Raw genomic sequence first — 13602 nt, forward strand, 5'->3', positions numbered from 1 at the left:
CACATGGGGACAGCCTGCTCCTGCGCCTTTAAGACTTCCTTCTTGAAAAACATCCAGCCTTTGTGGACCCCTTTGCCCTTCAGGACTGTCTCCCAAAGGACTCTCTCAACCTGAGCAGTGTCCTGAGCAGGCCAAAGTCTGCCCTCCGGAAGTCCATAGTAGCAGTTTTGCTGGCCCCCCTCCTTACTTCACCAAGAATCAAGAAATCTATCATTTCATGGTCGCTAAGCCCAAGACGGCCTCTGACCACCACATTTTTGGGCCCCTCACTACAAGAAGGACATGGAGGTGCTGGAGCGTGTCCAGAGAAGGGCAACGAAGCTGGTGAAGGGCCTGGAGCACAAGTCTTATGAGGAGCGGCTGAGGGAACTGGGGTTGTTTAGCCTGGAGAAGAGGAGGCTGAGGGGAGACCTCATCGCGCTCTACAACTGCCTGAAAGAAGGTTGTAGTGAGGTGAGTGTTGGTCTCTTCTGCCAAGTAACTAGCGATAGGACAAGAGGAAATGGCCTCAAGTTGCACCAAGGGAGGTTTAGATTGAACATTAGGAGAAATTTCTTTACTGAAAGAGTGGTCAGGCCTTGGAACAGGCTGCCCAGGGAAGTGGTGGAGTCACCATCCCTGGAGGTATTTAAAAGACGTGTAGATGAGGCACTTAGGGACATGGTGTAGAGGGCATGGTGGTGTTGGGTTGACGGTTGGACACGATGATCTTAGAGGTCTTTTCCAACCTGTATGATTCTATGATTCTATGATTCTATGATTTCCCACCAGTCCTTCTCTGTTTGTAAACAGCAGGTCAAGTGAGGTCAACCTCCCCTGGTAGACTCACTTACCAGCTGTGCGAGGAAGTTATCTTCCACACACTCCAGGAACCTCCTCGACTCTTTCCTCTCTGCCGTGTTGTATTTTCAGCAGACATCTGGAAAGTTGAAGTCCCCCACGAGAACAAGGTCTAGCGATTGTGAGACTTCTGCCAGGCTCTTGTAGAATGCTTCATCTAATGAGAGGTTCAAGGTCACGACAGGGTCTGGGGGAGTCAAACTGATGTGCTGGCCTTCCAAGTCTCTTTGCTGGGTAAAAAACTGGCTGGATGGCCAAGATCAGAGAGTTGTGGTGAATGGAGTTAAATCCAGTTGGTGGCTGGTCATGAACAGCGTTCCCCAGGGCTCAGTTTTGGGGCTGGTCTTGTTCAATATCTTTATCGATAATCTGGATGAGGGGATTGAGTGCTCCCTCAGTAAGTTTGCAGATGACACCAAGTTGGGTGGGAGCATTGATCTGCTGGAGGGTAGGAATGCTCTGCAGAGGGACCTGGACAGGCTGGATCGATGGGCTGAGGCCAACTGTATGAGGTTCAACAAGGCCAAGTGCCGGGTCCTGCACTTGGATCAGAACAACGCCAGGCAACGCTACAGGCTTGGGGAAGAGTGGCTGGAAAGCTGCCCAGAGGAAAAGGTCCTGGGGGTGCTGGTTGACAGCCGGCTAAATATGAGCTGCCAGTGTGCCCAGGTGGCCAAGAAGGCCAATAGCACCCTGGCCTGTATCTGAAACAGTATGTCCAGGAGGAGTAGGGAAGTGATCACGCTCCTCTACTTGGCACTGGTGAGGCCGCACCTCGAATACTGTGTTCAGTTTTGGGCCCCTCACTACAAGGAAGACATTGAGGAGTGTCTCCAAAGAAGAACAATGAAGCTGATGAAGGATCTAGAGCACAAGTCCTATGAGGAGTGGCTGAGGGAACTGGGACTGTTTAGCCTGGAGAAGAGGAGGCTGAGGGGAGACCTTATCATGCTCTACAACTACCTGAAAGGAGGTTGTAGCGAGGTGGGTATTAGTCTCTTCTCCCAAGTAACTAGCGATAGGACGAGAGGAAATGGCCTCAAGTTGTGCCAAGGGAGGTTTAGACTGGACATTAGGAGAAATTTCATTACTGAAAGAGTGATCAGGCCTTGGAACAGGCTGCCCAGGGAAGTGGCAGAGTCAACATCCCTGGAAGTATTTAAAAGACGTGTAGATGAGGCCCTTAGGGACATGGTTTAGTGGGCATGGTTTAGTGTTGGGTTGATGGTTGGACTCGGTGATCTTAGAGGTCTTTTCCAACCTTAATGATTCTATGATTCTATGAAAATCTCCACACCATGTCATTGCAGCTGCTGCTTAAATTTGAGCAATTACAATCCAGTTTAAAAAAAATGCTAAGCAGGAATACAGCAGAAGCTCCATTAAGAAAAGTATCTAAGGTCAGAAACTTTGGCTTCTGCTTTTAGTCTTCTCTCAATGGAAAAAGACATAATGCGTTAGCAAAAGCAGAGACATACCCTCCCTTTTGGGGAAGAAAAAAACTGGGTGACATGGATGCAAACAGTGTAGAAAGTTCTCTCATCTAGACTAACATGAATTAGAACAGCCTGCTGTATCAGCAGCCATGTGGTCCCAATATTATTCAAAGCTGAAATTAGTGGTATTTAAATTTCTTTTTCTAAATCTAAATTTCGACTTTATTAAGTGTATGTTTTTAAAAACTGCTTTTGATTCCACTAATTTTATGCTCTTCTGTGACAGGACATATTTTGTCATAAGTGCACTATTTCAAAGTAGCATTTTGTTAGAAAAATCTATATTCCTTGGTGTTCTGAATATTATATATTGCCCATTTAGCCAAGTATCAAAAGTATTTATATTTGTTCAGTATAAGCTTTTACTGTGTGGAATATATCTTGTACTTGACTGAAGCTAAGGCTTAAAAAAACCCAAACCAAAACAGATAGGTTTAACAGCCAACTTCTAATGATTTTAAGGAAAGCTAAATGTAACCTTCAAGGCCAGCATCAGCTATGGACCTACTGTAACACCGAACACACTCCTGGTCCTCATTAAGCAGTGAATAAATAATAATACAGCTATCAGTGCTATCTGTCATGACTAATGGTTCTCTCTAGGACAACAAGTTATTGTATAATTCATATTATGCTCCCGAGTATCCCATTCATCAGGTCCTGGGCAGCTCCAGTGCTGAGTGCTGTGTCAATCTATTGTTCTTTCTGCTCCAGCGTGGCATGTTATCTGAGGTCATAGTTGTGTCTGCAATGTAGCTAATTAGCTTTACCTGTATTGCTTGAAATAATTTTTCACAAGAATTGGAGTCACCTATAGATAGCATTTGCTTTTGATATGGAGATAATGCCCCAAACTCAAAAAGGCTCCCAGGAGCATGTAATATGCATACTTTGCTCAATGAGAATCACCTTGTTGGATTTGCCTTTTGCACCTATTACCCTACTGCTGGGGATTTGAAGAAGTAAAAAAAAAAAGGCCAACTTGCAGAGAACTTACTGTTGGTGAATTAATACTTCTTCAGGTATCCCACATCCCCACAAAGAGGAAGTTGTATGTGGATTTTTTCCTTTCCATTTCATAAATCCTAAGAGGTTGTGAGTTGCTTTGCAGTAAAGGAACTTTTACGTGTGGTTCTTCATGTGAAGAGAATTACACTTCATGTGAGAGCAAGTTCATTATCTTGAGCCAGTTGCTAGGAAACCTCCCTGTTAATCTGTCCATTCATTTGCAGAGTTTTTATCTCTAAACCAAGGTGCTTCATTCAGTATCCAACCTTTTCTTTTGAAGGCTTTGCACAAGAACAATCTATAATCTGCCTACATTTGAAATGGAGCTCACAGTTACACTGTAGAGCACTTTTTTAACATCTAGTAAGTCTCTTGTTTACTTCCCCCTACCTCTTCCATGGAAGAATTAACGTTGGTTTGATTATTACACAGTTTATCACATACGTTCAAACTACAGAATCATATGTGAAAAATATATATGAAACCTAGGAACCTTAAATCATTCTCTTGTCATCAATCCTACTTTTCATTTTATCTGTTACTAATGCTGCTCATTTTCCACATTGATCGTCATACTTCCCTTCCACACTCCAACTGCAGTTCTGTGAACGTAGCTCTGATTTATCTTGGAAAGAGGGACAAAAAGGCGAGGAAGTTCAAAATACTGGGTAGTCAATAGAGATGATGTGGCAGCTCGCCGCTCTCAGCTTCTGCACTGCAAAGTTCTGGGGTCTAGAAAGGCTGCCTATTATTGTACCGAGGATTCAGGTTGGGAACTCAGCCCGGACAACATGCAGTGAAAATTGTCTCTCTGCTTGGGAAGAATATGTCTAAAAAGGGTAGTGAGACTATTATAAATGATCATGACTCAACAAAAGCTGAAAACAATGGGAAAAAAGAGTGACTGCCATTGCAGGAAAACTTTTATGATGAAAGCCTAAGGGGTGTTTGAGTCATTTCCTTACTATGCCTACAGGGGTTTACTGAGGCTTGCTGGCTGTCATCTAAATCTGTTGGCAGTGAGAGGTGAAGATGCTTTCCTACAAAGTGGTTTCTATACAGAAGAGAATTCTTTTTGTAAAAGCATTGAAAAAACCTTGAAAAGTACCTAAACATTTTGTAAGGTCATATTCTGGAAAAACTGAGAACAGTAAAACAATGGTCTATAATTAAATGGGACTGAGATTTGATCCTAAACAAGCATGACCTGTGTTGTTAATGCTATCTTATTCAGCTTAAATGATTATTTAAAATATTTGGATGTTTTTACAGATAACACACAAGTTAGGTGAATTCCTGACTCATACATTATTTGATTTAGCAAAATAACCTTTATTAATGAAATTCAGTCAGATTAAATCGAAAAATTATTTGAATCTTTATTGTTTGACATATTTGATTAGCAATGAAGTTTATTTTTGGTGAATTTATCTGAACCAAACTAATAACCTCAAGGCAATGTTAGCTTTGTACCATCAACAGTAAGTGAAAAATAGCAATACAATAAAGTTCTTTTAAATTATGCTGTCAATTTATATGTGCATTATGATGGATTGTTGGCTTCAAGCCAACTTCTGTTCATAATACATTTAGGACAATTTAAGTGCCATTTCATGCAAATTCTCAGGTTTGCACACATCAACCACTTGCCTGTTTACTGCTTATAATGTTTACAAACTGCAAATATTTAATCTGTTAAAAAGCAGCAGATTTCTCTGTTGATATAGTGATAACAGAAAATTATATTCTGAGTTCTGCCTTTTAATCATATAAGCACATTTGGAACAAAGAAGATGAAATTATTGTTACTGGTTTTGTCATGATTAATGGTATGTGGTAGTATATTAATGGTAGTATAGTAGTATCCAGGCCGATACAGGTTGACTGAGGGATACCCGATAGTACACAAGTTGCATTTTCCCCATCTATAAGAAGTAAAAAAGATGGTTTTCAAAGTTTTCAGGTCTGTGGATCCATAAGAATTATTCAAGGGAGGTGTGGACCCTTCCAGTGGCAGTATTTTTGAGCAGTTTGCATAAAGCAAGCAAGAATAATGAAAACAGTTGTTTTGGGTGAGCACTGGGTTGGCAGCAGATGCCAGAGAGCGTTGGGGTGTTGGGAATGGATAGGGAGAACTTTAAAGTGCAGCTTGAATTGCTGCAAATGAGTTTGATTCATTTTATTGAGAGAAGGCAGAGGAAGAGATGAAGTTAAATGAGTATCAGATATCAGGTAGTATGTCATGTACTGGGGTAGTTTTGTGAAATCGGGGGTTAAAGAAAACACAGGAAAAGTATTGAAAATGGGAAGGAATGAGAAAAAAGATGGGATACGAAATGGCAAGCTTCGGGACAGAGAGGCCCACTACACTCATGTTGCTAAATTAATGGTCTGTATCTGAGTTGTTATTATCAGGAGAAAAAAGGAGGAAAAGACTGAATAATATAGAGTACCTGTGCTCCTGTTTAAAGATGCAGAAAGAGGGAAAAAGCGAGCATGGAGCTACACATATGATTTGCATGGGAGGGCGGTAATAGTGATGGATGAAGGTGACAGAAATGAAAGCAAAACCCGTCTGGGACAAGTGTATCATTTTGAGAAGACATTAAAACAGGAAGCATGAAGAGCAGACACGTGATTGGGATTTCATTAGTGTGCTGCATGAAGAATATTGTGATAGCCTCACATGAACAGAGATTATTAGCAGGGTCCATAGATGATAGCCCACATCAACTCTAGCAAAGAAAGCTACCTAGGTGAGAAATAAAAAAAGGCAATGAGGAGAGAGAGAGAAAAGGAAAATGGAAAACTCTTCCTGATGGCCAGCCTCCTCTTGAGGCTCTCTCCAGTGCAGTAGATAGCGATGAAGAAGATGGTGATGAGGATTATTTTTTGCCTTTATTTTCCCTAGAGTTGTAACCTTCTCTTTGGGACCTACTCAAACTTCTTATATGTTAATGTTGATTGGAATATGTTAATTAAGAGCATTTGTTGCACAGTGATTGATTGTTAAGCTTCTGAACACATATATTGTTGGATAATATTTATTAAGTATTTACATGACCATTATCTACTTTGCTGCACACTGTGGTTTGGTTTACAAAACAAGAGACAAAGAAAGGGGGCAGGAGGGAGGGGTGAGTTTCAGGCCTGTGGGAGCTTCTTCCCATGAGACCCCACCATAACAACATGAATGGGGTTTGCAGGTGCAAGGCCATGAGAACAAAACCAGGAGATCAGCAGTGCAAGGGAGAAATACTGCCAGGAAGGCTCTGGAAAGCACTGCCACAACAGCTCAGGAGAAAGGTTGCAGAGCTGCAAGTGAAAAATAGAGAGCAGAGCTGCAAACGGAAGGCCTTAGTGTTAGGAAGGCTGGTATTCATCAGGTGTTCAAACAATCAGCTGTGCTGTTATAACCCAGATTAAGACTGTGCCAAGCAGTTAAGTGATCCATCAGTGGCAAGTAAACAGGGGAAAGAACGGACTCTCATGAAATATCTCTTATTTACCCGAAGGTTTTTCTCTTTAGAATATTTCTTGTAAACAAAGGAAGGTACAAAACACCTTAATAGAATAAACCAGTGTAAAAATTATCTGTATTTCATGACTTTTTTAGTACAATCTTTTTTTTATAGTAATTGGTATTCAGAAATGTTAAGAGACATTTTCCAAAATGCTCAGTTACCTCCCTCCTCCAAAGTAAAATTAAATAGAGGAGATGTTACTTATCAATCTCCTTTACTCTCTATCCATAGCCAAAGGCACAAGCACTTGGGCACACCAGTTTATGTACTTGTTTGATTCTAGGAAATGTTCGGAGAGTCCTGTTCTAACGCAGCATGCAGGTATGTCTACAAATTCAATCAGTTCACTGGGACCGTTTACATCCTGGAAGCAACACATAATAAAGCGCATTATTAGACCGTGGTCTTCACTGTGTTCAGATTTTTGTTTGTAGTTACCAGTCATAAATCACACATTTCAAAGTTTTTTAACCAGAAATCCTTCTTCCATTTTGTACCCTTACTAGTTTACAAGAAACTTGTGTTACCAAAAGAAAAGATAATTTTTTATTTTGAAACTGCTTCTGATCACTCAAGTATTTAACTGCTGTAGCATGACAAATGGGCAAAACCTGGTAATGAGCACAGGGCTGAAATATCTGGAGATTTGAGTTGACAGTAATGGTTGTGTTCATCCTCTCCCATCAGCAGGAAAATATTGCAACACATAGTGAAACAAGTTGATAGCAAAGAGGTTGATATAGCAGCGTTACCCTGAACAGAAATTCTCTGTGCATAGAGCACAGGTCTACAAGACTTTTGACAACTATTGCTGTTTTCCTCAGTGTGGGGAGGGAGGGAGAGTGTTAAATAAGACCTCTATTTAATTAGCCTTGTTTGGTTTTATGTCCAATAAAGAGGAAAGACATTATTATTAACAGCCTGCTGTTTTAATTGATTCCATGTGGTGTAGAACTTAGTGCTGCCTGTTTAAAAAATGCTTAGGAAATTCTGATCTTAACTTCTAAAATATGATTAAAGTACTACAACAAAATAAGGAGAGACTGAAAATGTACGGAAAGGTGCAAAGATATGCTGTTTCACAGATTCTAAGTTATCAGATTGAAGTCTCCAGTGCTAGACAGTAGTTAATGTATTATCCGGTCTGTATCGACTGGCCTTTTCTAAGTGAAACAGTAGATTTCAATTCACTTCCATGTGAACAAATGACCACTGTAAAATATAAAATGACAAGTTGTGCTTATTGCTTCCCATGGTGGCAGTTTTAGTTAAGATCAAAGACCAAGAAGATATTGAGACTAAATCACTTTCCTGAGTCTGAAAGGTACTCATGCAGGTCAAGGTGAGGGACACTGAGAGCAACGCTGCTGCTTACCAGTCTGTGGATAACCACAATAAATCATTTTGCTTGGCTACCATAAAAACCAGTATCGGCTTTCAAACACAGAGTTGGAATGCAAATAGCTGGATGAAAATCTACTTGCAAAATCAGATCTTTAGCTAGAAAAGGGATACCTCCAGGATAAAATCAAGGTCAGTAGAGATATAGAAAAGAAAATTCTGAATAGAATTTTGAAAAGTACTTCTGGATTTGGCACAAAGGACAGAAAATCAAAGTTACTCTAATAAAAGCAAGCAGGTCTGTGCTCAAGTGCTCACTGGTGTTGCTAGAAGAAAATCTTGGCAATTCAGACTTCCATGCAAAATTGTTTCTATTAATTACAGAGATTACCCCTCACAGACCCTAAAATGTTATCCAGTCTTTCGATAGACAAAGTAAAACTTTTCTAACTGTCCTGGTTTCGGCTGGGATAGAGTTAAATTTCTTCCTAGTGCTGTGTTTTGGATTTAGTATGAGAAAAATGTTGATAACACACTGATGTTTTTAGTTGTTGCTAAGTACCCTGCTAGTCAAGGACTTTTCAGCTTCCCATGCTCTGCCAGGTGCACAAGAAGCTGGGAGGGAGCACAGCCAGGACAGCTACCCCAACTGGCCAACAGGGTATTCCATACCATATGACGTCATGCTCAGTTTATAAATAAGAGGTGTGGTTCAGGAAGTAGCGATTGCTGTTTGGGCATTGCTTGGCAAGTGGTGACCAATTGCATTGTGCATCACTCATTTTGTATATTCTTCTATTATTATTATTATTATTATTATTATTATTATTATTATTATTATTATTATTATTATTATTTTCCCTTCCTTTTCTATTCTATTAAACTGTCTTTATCTGAATCCACGAATTTTACTTTTTTTTTTCCGATTCTCTCCCCTATCCCACTGTGGGGGGCGGAAGGAGTGAGCGAGCGGCTGTGTGGTGTTTGGCTGCCTGCCGGGTTAAACCACAACACTAACACCAAAAGATTCTGGGTATATGTAACCCTTTACGTTATTGTACCAAGTGTACTGTGGAGCTATGCATACACAACATCTGCGATGTTTTCCTTTCCTAGAGTGCAGTCTGCAGCTGTCACTCCAGTGGAGTTCGGTCTCTTTTCCTTAACATTCCCTTCATGCACAGCTTTGTTCAACTTGACACCTTTACCACACTTACCTTCTTGCCAGGCAAGTCTCTGAAGTACCTAAATTGCTATAGGTACTAAATCCTTGATAGCTCAGTAAATAACAGCAAAACCATGTTCAATTTATATAAAAATTAGTTCTCAGTATGAAAAATGATAACACTTATTTTTTTGGTACAAAAGCTACAGATATAATTTAAAAACAAACAAAGCAATATGTATTATTAAAAGCAGCTTTTCTTTTTCCTTTTAATTGTAATTGCTAGGGAGTATGCAATTTTAGCAAGTGGAAATTTATTTACAGCCCAAATAAATGTTACTTTGGTGATAGCTTTTACAACATTGCATTAAGCATCAGAATGCTCATCACACTTAACACCTGGGTCTGCCACAGTGAAAGTATGAGCAATGCAACCAGTGGTGGGAGGTTGACAGTAGTTTTGTTATTTTTAGCCCCCTTCCAGTGATCCAAGCCTACCTTTTCATTCTTTCTTTAGAGTGAAAACCAGAAAAGAAATGTCTTGACATTTAAATGAGTTAGGAATGCAAGTAAATGTAGCATGGCCTGACCATCTCTAGTGTGAGCAATTTTGTAAAGGCAAATGAAGATAGTCCAGTCTAAAAATATCAGGGTCTGATGCTTCATTTTGGTATTTCTTTAATTTGCATAGTATTTCACTATTTCAACACTGGTTTAACAGCGACAAGGTAGGATCTAATTTTGTAATATTTCACAAAATATGCAATGCCTTCTTTTCAGCCTGATTTTATTTTTTGATCAGCTAAGTTTGCTGTTTGTAAAAAAGTATGGTTTAGGGAAAAAAAAATTACTTGTGTGCCTCTGAAGAGAAAGATGCCAGATTTTTACTTAATAAACAACATTTTTTTTTTAATCCTCTTAGTCATTTAGACATTGAGCATTGACTCCTTTATGAGTGATTAATTCTATTTTCACTTAGTAAAGTAGCAGTGACTCTTTAGCAACACAGTGAGAAGGAAGTCATAAACTCATACTAAAGTAGCTTGTTAAATCTACTAAGTTTTACCAAAATTTTAGTCATGTCAGGACAATAAAAGGAATGAGTATTTTCAGTGAATTTTGCATGAATATTTGTCTGAAAATATGTCATCTACCAGGTTCTCATTTTGAATGAGCCTTACTTCTATCAAATTGAGGACTTTCTTTCGCAGAAATGAAATTAATGAAGAATTCTTGTTGAAAGAGCTACAAAATCCGGTTTTCATTAAACAAATGAAATTACATTAAATTAGCTTCACTTGGATAGGAGAAATGACTTTGGAAATTTCCTAGCCTGAGGACTTTTCCCAGTGATTAAAAATTCCCTTCAGCACAGAAGATGCTGAAACGCACTGTAGGAACCATGTAACACATTTTAGATTTCAAATTTTTGGAAATGACTTGAAGTTAAATTGTAATCATAGGATGTTTTCTTGAATCAAAGAATGTTTTAATCATGAAGTTAAAAAAAAAGAATGATAGTTTTTCTTCCTATATATTTAGTCCTGGATTTTGAGTATTGGACTTCCTCAGATGAAGATAAGTATGCTAAGAACCTTCACACTAAGATATACCTTACTAATGTTTTTCAATTAAAAAGCTTATTGAAGTAAAACCAAATTAAAAAAAAAAAACACACCACAAAGTGACTTCCATAAAGGCAAGCAGAATAATAAATTGATTGCAGCTGACAAGATTTTTAATGCAAAGTTAACTTCGCTACATTGTACTCAAATTACATACATTAACGTTTAAAATTTCCTGACCTTTGTGAGCTTCATTTTTCTCTGTTAACATAACATGGGCATTTGATTTACATTTCAATAGTGGGAAGATTGAGTTAAATGACTGTAGATTCTATTTCCAAACTTGTTCACATTAAGAGTTTTCTTTCTACTAAGAAAAGTTCAAACCATTTTACATGGGACACGTTTTAATTACTTTATCATACTGTTTGATCATATTAAATTGTTTTTGAATAGAAGGGTAATATTTGAAATTGGTATGCATATTTTTTCCATATGATTCTTATTGACTTAAATAACGATTGCACAGCTAGAACCTACCTCATGCAAAGGAGTTGGAAAATAAAGTATACTCCTTGCTATTCAGATATTAAAATATATGCTAGGCAAGTAAAAGCATTAGGAGGTGGGGGCATTCCAACAGCTATGTTATCTGTGAGAAAGACATCAGTGTTTATAGCAGCATCCTTTCTATATTAAAATCAGCAGAAGAATGTAAGGAGGATTTGATTCAAATTGCTTTCTGTTCCCTCACAAAGATCATCAGATGCCTCACTAATAATAGGATGTTTGAGTTTACATTTAATATCTTCTTGATTAAAACTACTTGAAGTAATTCTAGTGACCTGCAGTTTACATCTCCTCTAGCTAACATTTTTTTTCCAACATTAGTGAAACCAGTTATGTCTCAATTTGGTCAGAATTTGGTAAATGGGAGACATGTAAAAGCATGCAAATTTCTATCAGTTCACAGAACACAGATGACAAATGCATGGTCACTTACTGCCTTGATGCTTTCAAAGTGTCCACCTTCTTTTTCAAAGTCAATTGGCTGCCCATTGAGTGTCCAATAGAAAGTGACATCTAGTGTACTGTCATGAAGGGCTTTGCAACTGAGGACAATGCTTTCTCCAACCGTTAACTCTATCTTCTTGGGAGTCAGCTCTATTCTTGTAGGTTCTTGAAATATAGAAGGATTAGGAACATTTAGATGGAAGTCTAGTTATAGTGCAAGGCCAAAATAATATGATTGAGTTCTGTTTAGTCTACTCAGAGCTTACATTTACTGTTTGAAACTGTAAATGTTTCAAATAGTCAAATACTGAAATATATTTATAATGCACACTAAGACATGACAGTGATAAACAAAAGGTACAGCCGGTTTCATGGAAGAAACAAGGCAGGATCCTAAACAACAATCAATAGAACTTCTGAGAGGGATTAATTAATTAATTTTATTAGTCTTGGAAAAAGGTATTTTTTTTTTTTTTTAAGGCTGCAGCACCTGGAATCTTGTGATTGCATTAAAATCTCAGTTTTGTCACTTAAAATAAAAAAGGATGTTTTCAGGCATACTAAATATAGGAAGAAGCTTGAAAAAAAGAAGTCAAAAGACTTGAACACCTGAAAACAAAAACCATGATCATATAAGAATTCAGCTGAAAAGTGACAAAAATGGGGTTTAGAAATTAATTGCAACTCAGTGATTTGATTATTATTACTGTTCTAAGGAACTATTTTTCCTTAGATTTTATGTTGATACAATTATTAATTTAATCATAAGCTTTTTTCCCATGCAGAAAGAGGTAGGGCTAAGTGAGTTCCCAAAGCTAAAATATGTTAAAAGGGATATTGATTCTTTTACTTATAGAATTATTTATAATATGAGTGATTTAATATATATACTAATTCTTCTGACATATATCTACAATATAACAGCTGGAGTATGCAATCTGATGCAGGAATATGATGCTTGACCAGATGGAGGTTAGCCCCCCTAGCTTGTTGGAAATGCTTTTTTATTCTGCCTGTACAATGCTGGTGTGTGGTTGGCTGGGGATTTTAAGCAATAATGAAATATTAGTAAAGAGAAATCATCATTATCACCAAAGTATTTTTTCATACCTTTAACAGATACTGACGCAATGATCTCCGCAGATCCAAATACATTTACACCTTGGCATAAGTACCGACCTTCATCAGACTTGGAAGCATTCAGGATTCGCAGGCTCCCATGTGGAAGAATAGTTATCCTGAAAAGGATAAATACATAAATATATAAATATATCTCCTGTCCTAGCAACCAAATTCCATGATGATATCTTTTAGAGCTAATAAATAGGATTAAGGACTGCTGCCTCTGTAGCAAAGGATGATGAAGATGATAATTGAATTCTCTTCTGTTTCAAAAAGGTTGTAATAAACCCATTTTACTCCTTCTCCTTCCTTAATTCAAAAAGTTTCAGGGAGGCATCAGTGGATTAGTATCCTTTGACACTTATCAGCGGTGAATTTTAATGAACCTTCTGTAAAAAGTAAAAAAGATGATTCTTCATAATTTGTCTTTAAAGTTTCACTGCTATACTATTGTCAAATCACATTTCAATATCAAGTACAGGCTATTCCATTTAGAAAAAACTCAAATCTGGGAGAATGGGAAGTAA

At 38.1% G+C, this 13602-nt stretch overlaps 1 protein-coding gene across 1 annotated transcript in view; it reads right to left on the reverse strand.

Annotated features, from left to right (window-relative positions):
- Positions 1-13602, reverse strand: part of CNTN5 (contactin 5) — a 742128-nt gene that overhangs the window by 60895 nt on the left and 667631 nt on the right. The window contains exons 14-15 of the mRNA XM_075140101.1: positions 13064-13191; positions 11943-12118 (exon numbers count right to left, since the gene is read on the reverse strand). Of these exons, the coding sequence (XP_074996202.1) occupies positions 11943-12118; positions 13064-13191 (304 nt within the window). The remainder of the gene's footprint in view (positions 1-11942; positions 12119-13063; positions 13192-13602) is intronic.

Source organism: Calonectris borealis, chromosome 1 (genome assembly GCF_964195595.1).
Source record: "Calonectris borealis chromosome 1, bCalBor7.hap1.2, whole genome shotgun sequence".
NCBI lineage: Eukaryota > Metazoa > Chordata > Aves > Procellariiformes > Procellariidae > Calonectris > Calonectris borealis.